Below are 19780 nucleotides of genomic sequence, written 5' to 3'. Positions count from 1 at the left end.
TTTTGATTTCACCGATTTGAATAACGGTGGCTGCATATTTTCAATCGTCCAGGAGAGCCAATTAAATTATCGGCTAACGGATTTTAATCGATAGAGTTTTAAAAAAACAGACCATTTACAGTACCTATAAGATTTTTTTTTATTTTGACAATGTTAACATTTGGGAATATAGTTATCAAAAATAAGTTTTAAGTCTATTTAAAGAATAATTATTTAACAACTGTTTAAGAAATTTGATTCGATAGAACCATTCCTCTCATCATGCTATGCTGTGCTAGAACATCTGTTCTACCGTGTTGTATCTTGAACACGTCATAGTTACGACTAGATGAAGAAAACTTACTGATATAAATTATTGCTAATTTATTTAGAATCTCTTCAAGTTATTAGCAATCAGGTTAAAAACGGGACTGCAGCCCTTAACGAATGAATTGATAGGTTTCCAGTTAAAATTTTATTAAAAAATGTATTATTGCGATGTCGGAACACGTGTTCATAAACGACATTATATTTTCGCATTTCGTCATTATATGTTATCAGGGAAAATGATGGTGCATGAACACGTGTTCGGATGAATTAAGAATGTACCAAAAAAATTAACAGGAAACGGCCTGCAATCCCGTTTTTAATCGGATTTTAATTAATCAGTAATACACAGTTTTCAGACACCTATACGCCATGGCATTGCAAGAGTGGTGCACTATATTAAGACTAAGTATTGCAAGATTTGGATCTAGGCTGATCTATAAATTTATATTATGGCGCATGCACCTCGGATAAGTTCCAACGTTCGCATATAGATAGATATACCTGAGAATTTTTTTTATTTAAATTTAGTTAGGTGCGGAGTTTATAAGCCAAGTAAATAGTAACAACGGTTAACAAAACAAAATTTATAAATATCCATAATTAAGGGATGTTGGCTTACCTCCTCATGGCCTCCAGTTCGGTGAGTCTTTGTCTTTCCTTGGACTCAGCCTCCCTCGAGAGCTTGTCGGCGAGTCTCCTGCGCTCGATCTGTCGCACTGTGCTCTGGAAGGTGAACCTCTTGCCTTTGGTACGGGGCTTCGACTGTAAAAACAAAACACTATTAGTGAGAAGTTCTATGGAAGAAATGCATGCAGACCGGTGAATGTTGGGTCCCCAATTCGGACATGAGGATATAAATTGCTATTCTTTAAAATGGATTAGTGAACCTCTTGTCATTGGAACGGGTAATTTGGTTTAGGTTTCCACGGCACAAAGAAAACACTATTCGTGGGGAGATCTCTCAAATTAATGCACTACAAAGGATTAAGTCGATGGAAGTGGTCTTAAGATAGAGATAACTGTTATGCATTATCATCTTAAACACGATGAAATCATCCGATGTTAACGTTGGTATTAATCATTTAAATGGAAATTTGCACAAAAATCAGTAATCCATTGACGAATAATATAACTAACATCACAGTGGTTACCATAAGCTTATGACGGTGCGATGGTTTTACTTAGATTCGAGTAGCCCGATGTAAAAAGGAATAGGAAGCATTTTTTCTATTTTTATAAACATAAATATAAGTATTACTAATTATCGCAATAGCCTAAGAATGGTGGGATGTTGGGACAGTTTTGTAGAGGCAGGTGGTTGGAAAAAGGCCTGGGGAGGTTTTTGCTGAATCGAAGAGTTTAGCGACAAGCGGCTGTTTGTCTTACAATAGGCTAGCCGTTTCAACCTTCTCATCTGAGAGTAGGGAATCTTTGAAAACAACTGCAGCGTAATTGCATAACATCAAATATTTTGGTGGCAGGTTGAAAAGTAACCGTAAAAGTTGCTTACATATATTTATATCAATTATTTATTAATTTACGTATTTAATCCCCGTAAAAAGATCCCCTGCTATTTTAAGATAGGCACAGCTTTTTTGTCATAGAATAAAAAAGAACACAAGTGATGCCTTGTGGACGTGTTCGTGATCCAAATATTTGTTCAATCGGGCTTTAAATTTCCGATACAAAACTATGTTTCACTATGATTGCAAAATTCAAATGGGATGGAGATCTACAATGTCAGGCGAGTGTAAGTGAGACAGAACGCGTGCTAAATAAAACATTTGTTTATATTCAATTTTGTATGGAAGGCACTATTTATTTCTCTTTTTTTCAGCCCTTATGGAATGCACGCCACAGCTAGTGACATATTTGTCCAACAAAATGTTCAACAAATACAAACTCATTTAGTAACTCGGTAATTTTGAGTGTTTTAGCGGATATAGGTAAATGTGCATCTAGGGGTGAAACGAATAATATTAGGTATTCGGTATAATTTGAAAAATGTTTTCGATAGGTACATATAAAAATGATATTCACATAACATTAAATGTAATATTAATAATAAAATATACAAATGCCACCAACACAAACAGGTATAGGATTACATAATGGTAAATAAGTACTTAAATTATTATATTTAGTAATGAACATCAAAAGTTTATGTGAATCTGCCCGAACCGTCATATAATATAATTAAAATAGATATTACTAACATAGTGACAACTTTAAGTAATTTTCCAGATCGTAAAATGAAGTCACCTGCATAGTTTCTACAAAATAGTAAATTGATTGAACATTGAATCGTTTTCAATTACCATTTAGCAAAATATGCACAAATATGGGCGAATTCATACCATTTGAATTTCAAATACACATTGTTAATAAAACTTCACAAACATATTTTTCAAGTTCACTCGTTTCAAATGATTATATGGATAATTAATTTCTTACCTTCGTAGCTGTAGCTAGGTCAGAACAAATAGATGCGCTTGCAAATCGAAGTCAATGTTAATCGATTCAAATCAAGACAATAAAATAACAACTAACGAATTGACAACAGATTCAAACTTCAACAAATTGATAACAATCCAGAACTTTTATAAAAATTTGATCAAAACTTAGATATCGCGCGCCAGATCGTTCAGTCGCAATTTGTTAATTGAAAATAGCAATAACGAGAACGTATTAGAGAAGTTCTGTATATGTTGCGCAGCACTGATTGACTGAGTGTTAACGTGCCACCATCTCAACAACTGAAAACAGACAGACAGACAGGCTTCGCAGCAAGCTGTTCTGTGACGGCATATTATTGCTTTTGTGTCTATTCCAGATTAAATATTGTGGAGGATGCTGTCAGAGATGTGGAAACAACCTCGGTATTATTGGAAAATCCATACATTTTTGTAGGTTCCCATTTGAGTGTTTGTCTTTAGCAAGATGTCAAATTTATTTAATTTAGTTTACGCAAAAGACAGAGGGTTAATATTAAAAAATTAGAAATAGTATAATAATAAGAAATACCACCCATTCAATAACTTTGAAAAACAACATATAAGAATAAAAGAAGACCTATGTAAAACAATAACAAAACAAGAGACAATAAAGTTTGCAACAAGTGAAAACAAGAGATTCGAGATATTCTGGGGTTGTCGCTAAATATATTCGGAATCTTGCTCTTACATCCAGCGTAGAATCCAAATATGGGTATATTTAGAGACAGTCCCCAGAATTTATCGACTTTCTTGTTTTCACTTGACTTTACCTGATCCAAATCTAATTGTCTCATGTTTTATAAATTTTATAGTCGACGCATTAGCACGAGAGGTTGGGGTAAGGTTAAACAGGTTCTTTGGAAAGGAATACGGAGAGTTTCGGGGTTTCTTAGTAGACGGTGATTTAGATTGTAGCCAAGAGGGAACGGACCAAAACACCGCACTTCATGGCTTCGTAAACTGACCGGTACGAGCTCAGTTCTGCAGAGTTGTTTGAAGTTGGGTGAAGGTTGCTCTGATGATAACCAACCTCCGGTAGGAGCGGACACCAGAAGAAGATGAGTATCATATTTTGACGCACCGTAAACCGTGGTTACTTTGCATCAATATTTAGCAATTCTTCAATTAAATTGTTTTTCAATGAAATTTAATGGTTATATAATATTATCAAGTGCGAACAACATCCTATTATTGTTTAAAGTGTACTCAGTAGTACTTCTACGAGGGGGTGACTTTGCTTCACTTTTGTATTTCCTTATTATCTCATTGGATTCCACATAATGCAATGTGATATATTAATAAAGACAAAATATTTTTATTTTTGTAGTGCAATAACTTATTGAGTAAAACCACAAATTGTCATATTTAATCATAGCAGATAATATGTGAAATAGAAAAATCAGAAAAAAGACCAGGACCTCAGCCTTGCCGAGGATTAGCTCAGAGCATTTTTCGTTTGAGAGTTGTTAACTCTTGACTGGCCAAGATAACAAACAAAACGTCTGTAACCAAGTGGGTCTTCCGACGACCCCATGCATTTTTCTGTCTTATGGGCTTTTAAACTATATAAATCCCAATTATTCAGTCAATTATTAATGGTAACTTATGTATTTGCGCAGAAATACGTAAAATCCTAAAATAATATGTCAAGTATTTAAGCTAATATAAGGAGGATAGTAATTTTGGGTATCTACTACCTACTCCCCCACTTGGCTGTGGTGGGATGGTTAATATTATGTTCAATGACAAAATATATTTATTTAAATTATAGTAAAACATAAATTAAAGACTCTTTTATACGCCCAGAAACATTTACATTTAAAATTTCCAATGAACGTCAACACTGCCACACGAGCGTTAGAGATATTGTTTTAGAAATAAATCAAATTGATTGTAAATTTTCTGATATTGGCAAAGATAACGATGCAAGTATTGATATAATTATCATTGTAAAGAAGATTCTGTTGTACCTTGTACCGATAGGTTCCGATATGTTTACTGACCTAGAAACGTATACAATATTTCATAATACAATATAACACTTATCCTTGATCAGCAACGTAATTGTTTTAGAGACAGCTGATCAACCAAGAATTGATCAGTTTGATTGTAAAATACGTTAAACCTAAGCTTGATTCCAAATCATTATTTTGTTTGATCTTCATAACGATTTGTTTTACATTGTGAATACCAAAAAATATGCTTTAGATAAATTAAAGGTTTTCCTATCGTTTTGCTTGAGTAGAATACAAATAAATAAATAAATTACTCAATAAAAAATATAAATGTAAACTACTAAAAAATATTTTTATTCAATATAAATGTATGAACGCGTAAAGGAAAAAACTTAAAAAAATACAGTATTATAGCTAAGATTATCTGTGACAGTTTCATTTCATTAACTTTTTTGCTTTCTTATAAAATTATTTACAAAATAAATAAAAACCAGTGTTGTGCTTGAAATCAAACATTTTTAAACCCCGGTTTGTCAAGCGATTTTAATACCTTTTACTTACAATATGAGGTATACGAAGAAAATACACATTTTTGGCTAGTAGCTTCCTCTTAATTATAAGCTTAAACGGCTAAATTATCAATGCTTGCAATTTCGTAATGATTTTTGCTGACCAATAAACCCATTGACTTTATTATATGATAGTTATTTCATCGCCTCTATGCGCAGTGTTCGGACTTAAAAAGAAAATTACATAAGACAATTATTATTAAGGCAGCAATTAAAGCGTTCGTTTTTGATCGTTGAACTGTTCGCTCATTTGGCTTTTGCGAAAATGAAAGTTTCAATTGTGTGAGCAATCTCACAAATAAATAATCACCCATTGAAATAAATGCAGATCTTGTGAAGATGGAGGAGAAGATTGTGTGGAGAGTTTTTAACAACTAATTAGTCTTTCGAAATTTGCGCCATGTGTAAAATAACTATCGTTGATGCAAACAAAAGAAAAAAACGTTATTATAAAAATGAATTATTCAAGAAAAACAGCGTGTGAATATCCCGCGCGATTTAACGTATAATCAATTCGCAACCATAACATTATTTTAAAGTTTATGTTTATTGCAATAATGATAATTTGGCTGTTTTGATTGTTCAACAAAATAACTTTAGAGGTAAGTACAAGTACCTATATCTTTGATTTGACCGTATCATTTTCTGATTTTTCTGTTTCAAATTTTCGTTTAGGTTTCGCTAATATTGTCTTCAATAATTAAATATTACAATTAGAGATTTTACTCACTAAGTTATTTAAAAAATAAAGTATTCATCCTAGACATGCAGAAAAGGTTAATAGATGTCGCACATTAAAATAAAAGAAGATATGTTTATCTAAGACCCTGTCATTACCCTAGATTGCATTTAGTTCGAATTGAATCTTGCGATCATACATAAAGACAGTAGCTAATAAAAATGTGCGGTGAGAAAATCAAGACAATGTTGGTAGTTTTTATTCAAAGTAAGATACAGATAAATATAACCGAAGGAGATAGGATCTCATTACCTCAATTTGTATAGCGTTGCAACGGCAAGGCAAAGGTCCAGGGTTCAAGTCCTAGATGTGACCGTATCTTTTTCTGATTTTTCTGTTTAAAATTTTCGTTTAGGAATCGTCTTCAATAATTAAATATCTTTGATCGTCAGATAAAATTAATACCTTTTGCAAGTTAACTGAATGTTCTTTGAATTGGGTATCTTAACATATTCTGCATATTCTGTCAGATGGTCACATTTTTTCCTCTTTGAAATAAAATCCATATAAATTGAATTTTTCTGAACGTATCCGAAAAAAAAAAAAAAAACTATGTTAAAAAAAAGCTTTCAAAATTTATAAATAAATAAACATATAATTTTTGAAATACGAAATTTTCGAATGCAAACATAAAAGTTTTAAAACTGGCTCCACTTACGTATTTTCCAAGTAATCTTATTAATGACGAAAACAAACACACAATATTTTATTAGAAAAATATACTATAAACGTTGTTGTCGCATCACTTTTTTGTCGTTTCATATAAAAATAATTTTTTTTTTTTTCAAATTGCGGTCAGAAATTTAAATTTCATTTAGGTGAACTTTTTAGTTCTTATGTGTTTGACTTCTAAATTTTAATATAATTCGTGTTTTTTTCTCTTTCTAACACAAATTAGATCATATTTATCACTGTGACAATAAGGGAGATACAACGATTTCTATGAGGCCTATATGAACTGTTCACAAAAGCAAACAAATTAGCCTGAGGGGTTAAGTGAGTTTTAATGAGTAAATCAGTATAAACCCGGAAAAATAAATAAATAAATTTCCTTGTGACAACCCTGCTTACAAATATTTGGACCAAAAAACAGTACCTATCCATGTAGATGGGCATGAGTGTTACAGTGCATAAGGTTCAAGGATGTCAGCAGTTGTTTGCAACGGAGATATTACGATGAGACCCGTGACCGCATTGCTGTCCACTGACATATGCCGCGCCGTATTACTGACACCCGGAGGTTCTCAAATAATTCTACGGGTTTTAATATTGAAATTGAAGCCGTATGAGAAGCAAATACTAGATTGCGTTTGAAATTATGAAAATTCCAATGAAATCAAAATCGAATATATTCGTACGAGTATTAGTGGTGATTACATTGAGTTACAAGGAAAAACAAAGAAAATCTTACAAATGTTAGATGTTGCTCATAAAATACACAATTAAAAATACTAATTTCAGTCGTCTGTGATGTGAAATTTTCCTGTGTAATGTACTGAAATTACTTTTAAAATTTTCAAAAGTGGAATTGAAAATTGTGTGAATTCAGACAAGCTATAAACTAGATTTCTATCTATAATCAGAAAATTACTTGATTTTTACTAAATACTAACGATATGAGAAAGTTCTTTTCAAGTTACTGACCTATAAAGATATAATAACAGAAATTGATTCACGGAACCCGAAAATGAACGTTGAAATTTGATGAATTGTTCGAATTCTATTAAACAACCTAACTTAATTCTACGTTTGAAAGGCGTATTTCTTTTGTTTTAATTTTTGACAAACAACGTTATTTTTCAGAAATTTAAACGATGTTCGTTCTAAAGGTAAATTTTTGACAACTTTCTAAATTTCAACAAAAAATAGAATATATTGTATATAAATAAAAATGACAACACATTTTCTTTAAAGGTATTATAATATACGGTAGTTTTTCACGGGTCTGCGCTAGTAATATTATATCTGATAATATTAATACTCCAGCGTCTGGACGGTGTAGGCCCTCTGATTGGTCAAATTTAAATTGTCTGTTTCGGTTAAATTCCGCTAACTTGAAAGTTAAGACACGATTTCATACTAAAATAGGATCGCCTCATAATAATAGGAGATTTCTTCAAAAGCAACGTTTCTGCTCATATAATTTTTGGATAATATCGAAGAAAATATGTTTTAGAAAGTTCATAATCCATTGGATTAATTACATTACAATGAAAATTATCCACAGTTACGTGATTATGCTTGACGTTTATAAAAAAAATCACGCGTCCCTTCAATGGCCGATACGCACGGCTATAGATGGCCGACAGAGAGTGCACCTCTGGCGGTTTAAAAACGAACCAAATGAATGGCGCGAATATTTAAATATGCAGCTCACAATATTTGACTACTTACGATTAACAAGCGTTTACTAAGAAGATTTCTTCTGGAAGCTTATCACTTTGTAATGGCATTTTTCATTATTATTTATATTTTTTTTGTTTATTAATTATAACTGATTTTATATTGACATGTTTTCTAATTTCTAAAATTTCAAAATTATTTATTTGCGGTGCTTTATATCCTGAGTGAAGTATTTTAAGACCTGATTTTTTTTATCGAAAGTGTGATCATTATTCAAAAGATGATTTGCAAACTCAGATTCACTATTTCAAAGACCGTTTGAAGAGAATATGTTTAATTTTTTTATTTAGTATTTCAACTATCAATTTATTAGAATAACCGTTATTAAATGCTATTTGTCTTATGAATATATTGTTTTATGGTTACCTATATGCTATTTGTTTTTTTCAGGTCTTAAAATACTTCACTGTAAATAATTTTGAAATTTTAGAAATGAGGAAACATGTTAATATAAAAGCAGATATAATTAACAAGAATTTTTTTATAAACTCTCTTTTAAATATTTTCCCACTCAACTGGTCTTTCCCGTCTAACGATATTGTAATTCCTAATTATTATAAACCCAGCCTACTGTTACCCCTCCCCCTCCTTCCACTTCTTCTTTCCCAATTGCAATCTATATTTAATTTTTGACTTCGGTGTATACACAATAAAATGTAAACATTATATTTTTTCATTTATTGGACAATTTGCATAGCGCCGCTTTTGTGAGATATCACCTCAGGGGCACTATATTGTAATAATCTACCTTTATATATAAATTTTTATTCTCCTGATGATGTTGTATATATAATCTAACTTTAAACTTTATTAGATACAGTAAAAGTTGTAGGTAAAGAATTACCACCAGTTGGAGTAAAATTAACACCTTTTAATTAAACCGACTGCTAATCTCATCGCACAATTCCCCTCCTTTTATTCATAAACACTGGTACAATTAATAAATATTATGTAATAATCTATTATTTAAGTCAAATTTTTTATAACTATCTTTAATGGTGACAAACTAAACGATATTGATTCAACTTATAGACATTGACGGTTGTAACACATATTTAAGCACTGCAAGTCTCCTATGAGCTAATTATATTAGGTACCTAAGATAACAGTTAATATCAGTTGTAGACATGTAGTCAATAATAGTGTTTCATTTGAAATAATCCATCACAAATACGTAAAATTTCATTTATTCAAACAACTGTCATTCTTATTATGCGTAAATTTAGCATGTTATTATTAATTAACTCCTTCCTGTTCCGTGTTTTAACAATATATATACTCACCCTCTCTATGTGAATGTCCTAATATCTATCTATTAAATGTAACTGTTGTTAATATCACTCAAAATGGGCGAAGCCCAACGAAGTGCCGCCCGCAGGGCCTAGCAGAAAAAAACCCGCGGAGCGGGTTTTTAACTGCTAGTTTTTATTTAATGTGGAAACTGTACTAGTTCATGCAAACATGAAACATGTGATTATTTGCATTAAGTATGTACCTATAACTGTTTGTTTGCGTCTAACTCTTTCACTGTAGCTGATAAATCCGAAAATGGAGACAGTTTGGGGTAGGAACCGATATCCTTTTAAATATTCCGTAATACAAATTTGGTAAATTGTCGTATAATATTTCAGTTTTTAATCACGAAAGAATTCATGTTAACTTTTTTCCATGCAAGCCCAACTTTTATGATACAAAAAGTAATGTGAAATTAAAATTTACTAATTAAAATAAATTACTGTCCTGAACAAAGCATGGAGCTGCTATAAACCGTATGATGTAATATGCAGAAGAAACGGAAAATTTATCTTTTTAGTACTTTTAAACATAATGACATGTAAATTATTGTGTTTACGTGAAAATAAATACGAATTCAAAGTGCGGCTCCGACATTACAATAGGTCGTCATCTATTGTAAATTATAATAAATAAGTTATATAAGAACATTAAGTTGTGTTACTGTGTAAGAAGTATCCGAATTTTGTCAAGGTTTTGAGTTTGGCCTCGTATGGAGGTAATTTAAGGTACAATACGGATTGGAGATTGGTGTGGAGATGTCATTAATCTCTAAATAGTATAAAATAAAGTCGCTGTCCGCGTCTGTCTGTTTGTACGCTTAGTTCTTCTAAACTACGCAACGTATTTTGATTAGGGTTATCACATCATTTAGAAAATTTATTTCGGAAGGTTTTTATATATAATACATGCCATATTATAGTTATAGAAAGTAGAGAAAAGTCGAGTAACGCCGGGTACATGTCAGCTAGTTTTATATATAAAAATTCAGCCTTCCAGTCTTTGTGCTCGCAAAACTCGAAAAGCAGTATATATATATATATATAAACCTTCCGGAAGAAATTTTCTAAATGATAGCGTAAACTCTATCAAGCTCCGTTGCATACTTTAGAAGAACTAAGCGCACAAACAGACAGACACCAATGTATTGTCACGATTACGAATGTAGTAACAGTTTATCAGGAAACGGCCTGTAATCCCGTTTTTAGTTCGTTATGATCTAGGATGTTCCGGGATATTCTCGAAAGTTCCAGACTATTCCCGAACATTCCAGAATGTTCCAGGATATTCTGGAATGATGTGGAATGCTCTCGAACACCCTCAAATGTTCTGGAGTGTTCTAGAAATTTCTAGAGGGTGAAACTTCCAGCCCTTATATCTTCAAAAGCACGGCCTTCAGGTAAAAGGGAACCTTCTTCATGGATGAGGGATAAAGGGCTACTACACCATATAACTCCCTTGATCGTACCGGAACTCGTTTCTGAGTTTTAGCGGCACGCACATTGTACACTTACTTTTATAGTATACTATATTGATGATTAATTTACAAATAATACGTCGTGTTACGGTATCAGAAAGGTTTTGATATCCCATATGAAAAAAATGTACTTGGTTTAGTAGCTAAAAAGGACATAGTGATTGAAAAGTGAGTAAATGGATTAATATGGAAAATATGATTTCTGAAATAATCTCAACTGCCAGGAGCCAGTGGTACTATGACATACCAATTTGGGTTACGCTGTGAGGCCGAAGATGGGAGGGAAAGCGATGGGGTTCGTTAAAAGGTTTAAAGTTTGTATCTCCGGGTTTTTTGTGGGTAACCTAATGGACTAATCGATTGCCATCTATGGGTGAGCTTTTACACTAATATCAATTGTTAACGCCAGACTGAATGCTGTAGAAATGAGATCCCTGAGGCGTATGTGTTGTAAAACCATGTATGATCGTGTGAGAAATGTGGAGATCCGCAAAGAGTGCAAGGTTGATGTAAGCGTAATGAGTAAGATTAAGAAACGGACGTTTAGATGGTTTGGGCATGTAGAGCAAATGAGCGAAGAAAGGAGTGTTAGGATAATAATATATAAGTGAATGGTAGCAGAAGTCGGGGACGCCTGAGGAAGACATGGCATGATCAAGTGAATAAGATACATGATTTGGGCCATGCCAAGAGTCAGATTAATAGAAGAGTATGTATGAATGTGAATGAGGCTAGAAGTGTGTGCCAAGACCGAATTGTTTGGTGATCCGTTCTCTCTGCCTACCCCTGCGGAGAAAAGGCTGAATGGTAATTTAGTTAGTTAGTTCCATTTATGAAGTTAGTAGGGAAGTAAGTATGCAACGGATCTTTGTATTATTCGTCGATGTAACATTTTTTAACTTCTTTGAAAGTACGTCCACTTTTAATTGTTGATAACTCAAGTATGATACTCGAAAATGTTGGAGAAACTAGTGTTGAAAGTCTTAGGAAGCCAGTGTCGCAACAACGTACAAAGCCTCGTGTTGTAATGCAAAGTGGTTGTGCTAATAGGGAATGCTTAGCCTAATATTTGCCTTTGATTATATTCAACGAAATCGCTTGAAACCTTTGAATTATTTCGACAGAATGGAGAAACTCACTTGAAGATGTCTGAATAACAACTCGCTTCGGCCAAGTTTATGAATTTTTGTCAGAGTCATAAATTTCTATTAAAAAACATTACTTTTATTTGGATGTGATTTATGCGGATAAACATAATGTCAATGAATGTGTATTAAGTATCTATATCGGAATATCAGAATTTTAATTTGCATAATTCAAAATGCTTTTAGTTTTTTTATATTAAATCCAATGCCAAAAATCCAGTTGTCTTTTATTTCAAGTTTTATTAATTTAACCCATAAATTTGACGGACATCGCACCATATTCATAGGTCGCTGTTTGGTTTTATTATCCTGTTATACTTTTATAAAGAGCAAGTTAATCAACTTTTTTTTTGTAAACAAGAAATCTTTCAAAATAAAAACAAACATCTCTAAAACGAGGCATTTCACAAAATAATCCATTCATGTGTTTCATTTCACAGAAATGTCACAGTAATCGCAATAAATTAATGATAATCACATTGGATTATGACGAAAACGTAAAAGTTCTTTATGCCTTCATCATTACAATTCTAAAGAAAGTACCTGCTTGAAAAAATAAGGTACTTGTTTAATTCTCTTGTCAGAATATGCTTATTTCGTGATCTTTTTTTCCAGGTAACCGATTTCTGCAACTGATAACTCTAAATCGTGGTGATAAATTGTCAAAATTTTTTTACTTACCGCGGCATTCCTCTGGGACAGGATGATCTCACCGCTGGATTTGCTGCGGCTGAAAAGAATAACAATATTAATTATTATGTCAAAAATTACAATGATCATTATTAATAATTACTACATCGAGTAAATATATGAAGAAACGTCAGTTAATCACAATTCTTTTGAAATTTGATATCGCAAATTATGTTAAGCTAATTTATTAATTTTCGTGTTCCACGTGGAGTTGGCAAGATGGCGTAGGTACACACGTTATTGAAAAAGATTTGCATGAACATGTTAGCCGGAACATTATTGAAAATGTAAAAATGATCTTTAAATAACTCGTTACGAACACAAACTTGCATCCTCAAGGGAAGTAGACACTAGATACAACTTTTTTTTGTGTAGCACATGTCTGAAATAATTTCCTATTGTTTTACTCTAGTTAATATAACTTAACTAAATAGTATGACACAGCAATACCGGAGTAAGAAAGTGGGGTGGAAAGAGGCGCTTTTGTTTACTGAATGCTAATATATTATCTCTAAAAATTACTGGATATTATAATTAACTGTAGGATTGATAATTGCACGTTAGCCAAAAAGCGCAGACCCTCGAAAAATTACAAATTTCGTCTTTAATTGTCAAGATGAAACAGAAAAAAATTATAAAAAGAAATAGGTACGCACTTTAAATAAAGAATGAAAATAATTTTCTTGTATAAATATTATACTATCGGTAGGTATTTTATCGCTTGTCCGAATTCCTAACACATCGGTTCCAATAAAAAAAGTTTAAATATTTTTTTGTTAAAGTGTTATAGTATAGGAAGGTACTTGTTTGTCCGAATTCTTCACGAAATAAGTTTTAATTTTGAAAATGACACTTAAATTCAATACTTCAATTGAACCAGAGTTACAAATCACAGACACACAATCGAAAATAATATTTCTGCTAATGATTGTCTAAATTTAATATGAATTTTTTATTAATTTCAAAAACTTCCACATTATAAATCATGTTTTTTTTTCCTTCTGCTTTGCATAATATAATAATACCAATACTTTTTTTACTATTTGTAAAAAGATCCTGAATATTAAAAAAAGTATCCACCTATTTAAAAACCTTCCGCTGTATGGCATATTTTAAGCTAAAATAAAATACGATATCAAAGATAGGTACAAAATAATTGCGGCCAGTTAATGTTTATATTATTTGTAATACAAACCTACAATACTCTTTACATTATATTAAAAGTAAAAAAATATTTATTATTCTTTATTAAGTTTAGATAAACCACATACTGGGGAAAGGATTAATTGTAAAATAGAAACCTCATCATGGTAAAGCACCCAGTGAGGCCCACATCTGATAGTATTATTATCTTTATGACTGCACAGTATATAATACTGCAAATAGACTATATAATGGTTAGACATTTTTTTTTATTAGTAAAAAAAGATACACGAATTACATAATATAACAATTACATAATATAATTACACAATATAGTACAGTTATTAATTACATAATATTAGTATTTGATGTACCCCCATAAATAAGCAGGGCTTGTGTGTATGGGGTACACATAGATAGATTTAGACATAAATTTAAAAACAAAATAAAAGACTGTAGAAGCTATTCCGGCCCAGATATAGATAGTGGCCATAATATGGTAATGGCCAAAAGTCTTCTAAAACTGAAAAAAATAAAAAAGAGAAATAATTTCAAATGGGATACAAAAGTATTAAAGATAAAAGAGATCAGCGACAGTTTTAGGGAAAAGACGCAAGAGTGCAACTTAATGGAAGAGGAGAACGTGCATGAGATCTGGAAAGTGATAAAGACGAAGATTATAACTACGGCAGAGGAAACTAGGAAAAACAAGGAAAAACCCCAAGCAAGGAAGGAATGGATAACCGATGAGATCCTAAATATGACAAAAGATAGAAGAGAGCTCAAAAATGATAAAAGAGCTGAATCATAAAAAGAATATAAAGTGCTGAGAAACAAAATAAATAGAGAGTCAAGAATAGCCAAAGAAACATTCTACCAGAATAAATGCGATGAGATAAACGACAACCTCAAGAGAGGAAATGTAGAAAGAGCTCACGCTGCGGTGAAAGACTTCTTTGGGATGAGAGTTGGAAAGGGTAATGCAATAGAAGGAGAAGACGGTAAAATACTCTTCGAAAATGACCAAATAGGAGAAAGGTGGAAAAGATATCTCGAAATGCTGTACAATGGAAAGGGAAATTGTGACAACGAAACATTGATAGAAAGAGAAAATGAGGTAGACGCAGATGATTTGGGAGATCCAATCACTAGAGAAGAGTTTGACCTCGCACTGAAAAATCTCAAAAACGGGAAAGCACCCGGAATCGATGACGTTCCGGCTGAACTAATTAAGCCAGCAGGAAAAGGAACCACAGATGCCCTGTTTAAAATGATACAAACCATGTATAAGACTGGAGAGATACCAGAGGATTTTGAGAAATGCCTAATTGTCGCATTACCAAAGAAGGTAGGCACGACGAAATGTGAACAACACAGAACTCTTAGCCTAATATCCCATGCCTCAAAAATATTGACTAATATCATTCTAAAAAGAATCGAACCAAAAGTAGAGAACATCCTTTCCGGAGACCAGTATGGCTTTAGAAGAGGTGTAGGAACCAGAGAAGCAATATTGTCGCTACGAATACTACTAGAAAAAAGAATAAAAAGAAACCAAAACACATTCATCGCATTCATAGACCTGGAGAAGGCTTTCGACAAAGTAGAATGGAAAAGACTCTTCGAGATTCTGAAGAGAATTGATATAAAATATAGAGATAGACGAATAATCCAGGCGCTAATACAAGAATGAGGCCGCTATAATTAGATGTGACAATGAAACAAAAGAAGCCAGTATAAGACAAGGGGTGAGACAGGGATGCTCTCTGTCACCTGTTCTTTTTAATGCTTATATACAGAGTGCGATTGATGACTTGAGAGAGAGAATGAGTCACAGAAAAGGTGTAAAGATACACGGGCAAAAGGTGGATATGATAAGGTTTGCTGACGATATTGCTTTGGTTGCTGAAAGCGAAGAAGAACTGCAAGAGGCCTTAACAACCATGCAAAGCATTCTTCAAAATAACTACAACATGAAGATAAATAAAGACAAAACAAAGCTGCTGACTGTAGGCCGAATGCAACATCAGATGAGAGTAGAGATGGCAGGAGTTCCACTAAAGAACACCAAGGAGTTTGTCTACCTCGGGAGCAAAATAACATGGGACGGTCGGTCTAAGAGCGAGGTTGACAGCCGTATACATCAGGCTAGGCTTGCATTCAATAAAAGGTCGAAAATAATAGAATCGAATAATATAGACCTAAAACTGAGAATTCTCCTCATCAAGACCTATGTATGGAGTATCTTGATGTACGTCTGCGAAACATGGTGCATATCCGAAAGAGATAAACGGAGACTAGAGGCTTTTGAGATGTGGTCCTATAGAAGACTGTTAGGAATTTCCTGGAGAGACCATATTACAAATGAGGAGGTTCTCCAAAGAATCGAAGGAGGAAGGCACCTGCTCAGGACCTTGTCCGAAAGGCGTGCAAGATGGATCGGCCATGTTATACGACAAGAAGGCCTCTTGCATGTCATAATGGAGGGTATGACCGAGGGGACCAACTCTAGGGGACGCCCACGCCGAGAGTACCTGGAGGACCTGCTGGTGGACGTGCGCTGCTCATCATATGCAGAAGTCAAAAGAGCCGCACAAGACAGGGAAGAATGGAAGAGGAGATTAGATGAAATTGCTGCAAACCAATCCCAGGATTGAAACCAGAGAGAGAGAGACTGCACAGTTAAGGATTGTTGTAAACAGAAGTGGCGCCCTCTGTTATTCTCAAAAAGAACCGTCGAAGTTTTCAAACTGCAGCAGAGAGTTTTTATCAAATTCTATCTACTATTTATCAAATTAGGTTTTAAAATAAAGTTTTTGTACCAAATTATAATAATTATTAATAAAGCAGAGTGAATATTTAATTAATTATAAGTATAGTAATATACGCAGTTAAAAATATCTGCTTAATGTGTGCTGTGTTGTGAATTTGTTGATTGTGATGGAAAACACTCGAGGTATACTTTAGAGAGTATAGCTGAACAAACAACTTAATAATTCAATAAAAGAACACACCTTAAATCTACACAACACACGCTAGATAAGCCTTTCAGATACCTAAAATGACAATGACCCTATTTTATTAATTAGTCATAAAATATCTCATTAGTCACGGATACGAACGTATTTAAAAAATATATATTTATATTAATTTATCTATGTTATGTTGAACACCCAGTAGGACACGATAAATGTTAATTACGGGCTTTACAAAAAAAATGCTCATGTTTATTTTTATAATAATGATAACAAACTTACTTTGACTACGTTATTATATTACCATAAAACACTTATCATTTTTTCTCCTCTTCACGTGCACCTTTTATTGTCGTAAGGGTATACTAAATACAAACATGCTTTACAACAAACTGTTAATGTATATATTTATAAATATCATTAAAGTTACTACATATTGCTCTGTAACTACTCTCAAAGTACCTTAAGTGCTTATTTTGTACTCTCGTTATTATATACAATTATTTATACTGCTTTGTACAACATATCTTTCCATGATTACTTATATTTTACCTACTTATATCATTCATATTTAGTTTATTATATTATGAACTTCTTATTGTACTCCTAAACAACATACCTATAACAATGTATACATGTAAAATTTAATGTTCAAAATTGGAACTGATTGTGGGAACCAAGCGATAAAGTAGGTATTTTTACACTTCTTATTGTACTCCTAAACAACATACCTATAACAATGTATACATGTAAAATTTAATGTTCAAAATTGGAACTGATTGTGGGAACCAAGCGATAAAGTAGGTATTTTAATAATAATTATATACTTGCAATGTGTACTCATTTTAAAAAAATAGACAGATTTAAATCTGAATCACAAATGATTTTCAAAGTTAAGTAACGGTGTTCATTCGAAAGGTAAATTTTAGATCATCTCTTTAATTATTCGTTTGATAGGCAATGATCCGGTGCCAGTTACTTTATTAATACTTTAAAACCCCGTTTACCTAATTTCTACCGATTTATACCAAGTTTCTCGTTAGTTATCTAAGTTTTTAGTTAAAAAAAGAAGTTATTTTTGAAGATAACATCTATATATTTGTTATGCCAAAACGTTAATATATGAAATTCTCTCGATAGAAAAAATACGCAAAGTAAGTTCCGAAAATTATTAAAAACACGTTTTGTTCTCTTATTTAATATTTTATAGGCATGAAAAAATTCACAGCGTATCTTTAAATGCAACTAAATCATTTTCGAGAGATTTTTGCTCTGTTTAAAAAATATGTGTTTTGTTAAATATTTTCATCATTTTCGCCTAATTATTATCGTTTTTTAATATTAGCGCGCTCCCTCTAACATTCGTATTTACATATCTCCCTTTCAAACCATCTTTGAACGCTTACTACGGGGCCTTAAGCATACAAAATCATACAATTAGTTTAATATTAATTTCTTTCTCTTGAATATATTTTAAATATTCGCTGTGTTCAGCGTCAAAGAGGATAAAACTAAGAATACGTGCCCTTTGCTCTCCATTTGCGAGCATCATATATTTATGTGCTCAATTTAAATAGATTTTTTAAAAGGGGAATAGTTTACCTGGCTTTATTTAAATCAATGCTATTTAAATACATTAATAACATTCAATATACATTTATATTCAGATGTGAAGTTGTATGGATAATCAAATATACTGACGTATTTATGAGGACCTACTTGTTGAGCACATGCCAACAAAATATTGAACCACACCTGTTAAAATTATTGGTGTGTTTGTTATTGCCAGTGAGTCATTTGCTTCTTTGTCGCCGAAACAATAATTAAATACATTAATAAAACTAAATTTTTGATGAAAATAAAAATCTTTAGAAACAGAAAATTTGTTTATCTCCTTAAAAATTAACTTAAAATGGTTTCTTCGTTTGTATGAACATAAAACGTGCAAGATGCCACACGGGATAAAATAAGTACCTACTGCTGATTTATAAATATCCGGTTAAAAACGGGATTACAGGCCGTTTCGTGTTAAACTTTAACCCCTCCGTGGGCGAGGGGTAAAGCTCTCGACTAACAATATGAAGGTCGAGGTTCAAATCCCGGCATGTGCAAGTAAATTTTATTTTATGAATTTGTGGTATTTCACAATTTATTCATTTAAAATAATATATAGTATACTTGCGACACGTTACAGAGTGGAAGATGCTCGCAGTATAGCCCCGGTGGGAGACCACCATTCAGAATTGAAACATTGCTTGAAATGGCTTTAGCCGTGTTCGGTGACCATTTCTGAATAGCCAGGTAGTCCCTCACCATACTCTCTCCTACCTCTTTCCCGTCCTTACTACCTTTAGTCTCTCCAGTTGGAGATTCCATAGTCTCACTGGCCCCAGACAGTTGGGAGCTGTTGGAACTTGTGCGGTATTCAAATTAAAAAAAAAAAATTCCCTATTTATCGGAACACGTGTTCATGCACCTGCATTTGTCCTGACAATAAACAATGACGAAATGGGAAAATATTAGAATTTTTATAAATAAGTGTTCCGATATCTCGATAACACATTTTTGTTTTATGGAAACCTATCAA

At 32.6% G+C, this 19780-nt stretch overlaps 1 protein-coding gene across 6 annotated transcripts in view; it reads right to left on the bottom strand.

Annotated features, from left to right (window-relative positions):
• LOC149425479 (uncharacterized) overlaps positions 1-19780 on the bottom strand; it is a 258418-nt gene that overhangs the window by 34318 nt on the left and 204320 nt on the right. For all 6 annotated transcript variants that reach the window (XM_089650683.1, XM_089650682.1, XM_089650687.1 and 3 more), the window contains 2 exons: positions 13067-13115; positions 929-1071 (listed from right to left, as the gene is read on the bottom strand). In XM_089650683.1, coding sequence (XP_089506809.1) covers positions 929-1071; positions 13067-13115 — 192 coding nt within the window. The remainder of the gene's footprint in view (positions 1-928; positions 1072-13066; positions 13116-19780) is intronic.

This window comes from Hesperophylax consimilis, chromosome 3 (genome assembly GCF_061612785.1).
Source record: "Hesperophylax consimilis isolate HC1 chromosome 3, BYU_Hcon_1.0, whole genome shotgun sequence".
Lineage (NCBI taxonomy): Eukaryota > Metazoa > Arthropoda > Insecta > Trichoptera > Limnephilidae > Hesperophylax > Hesperophylax consimilis.
Note: the sequence above shows the minus strand (reverse complement) of the source record. Positions and strands in the feature narration are given on the sequence as shown.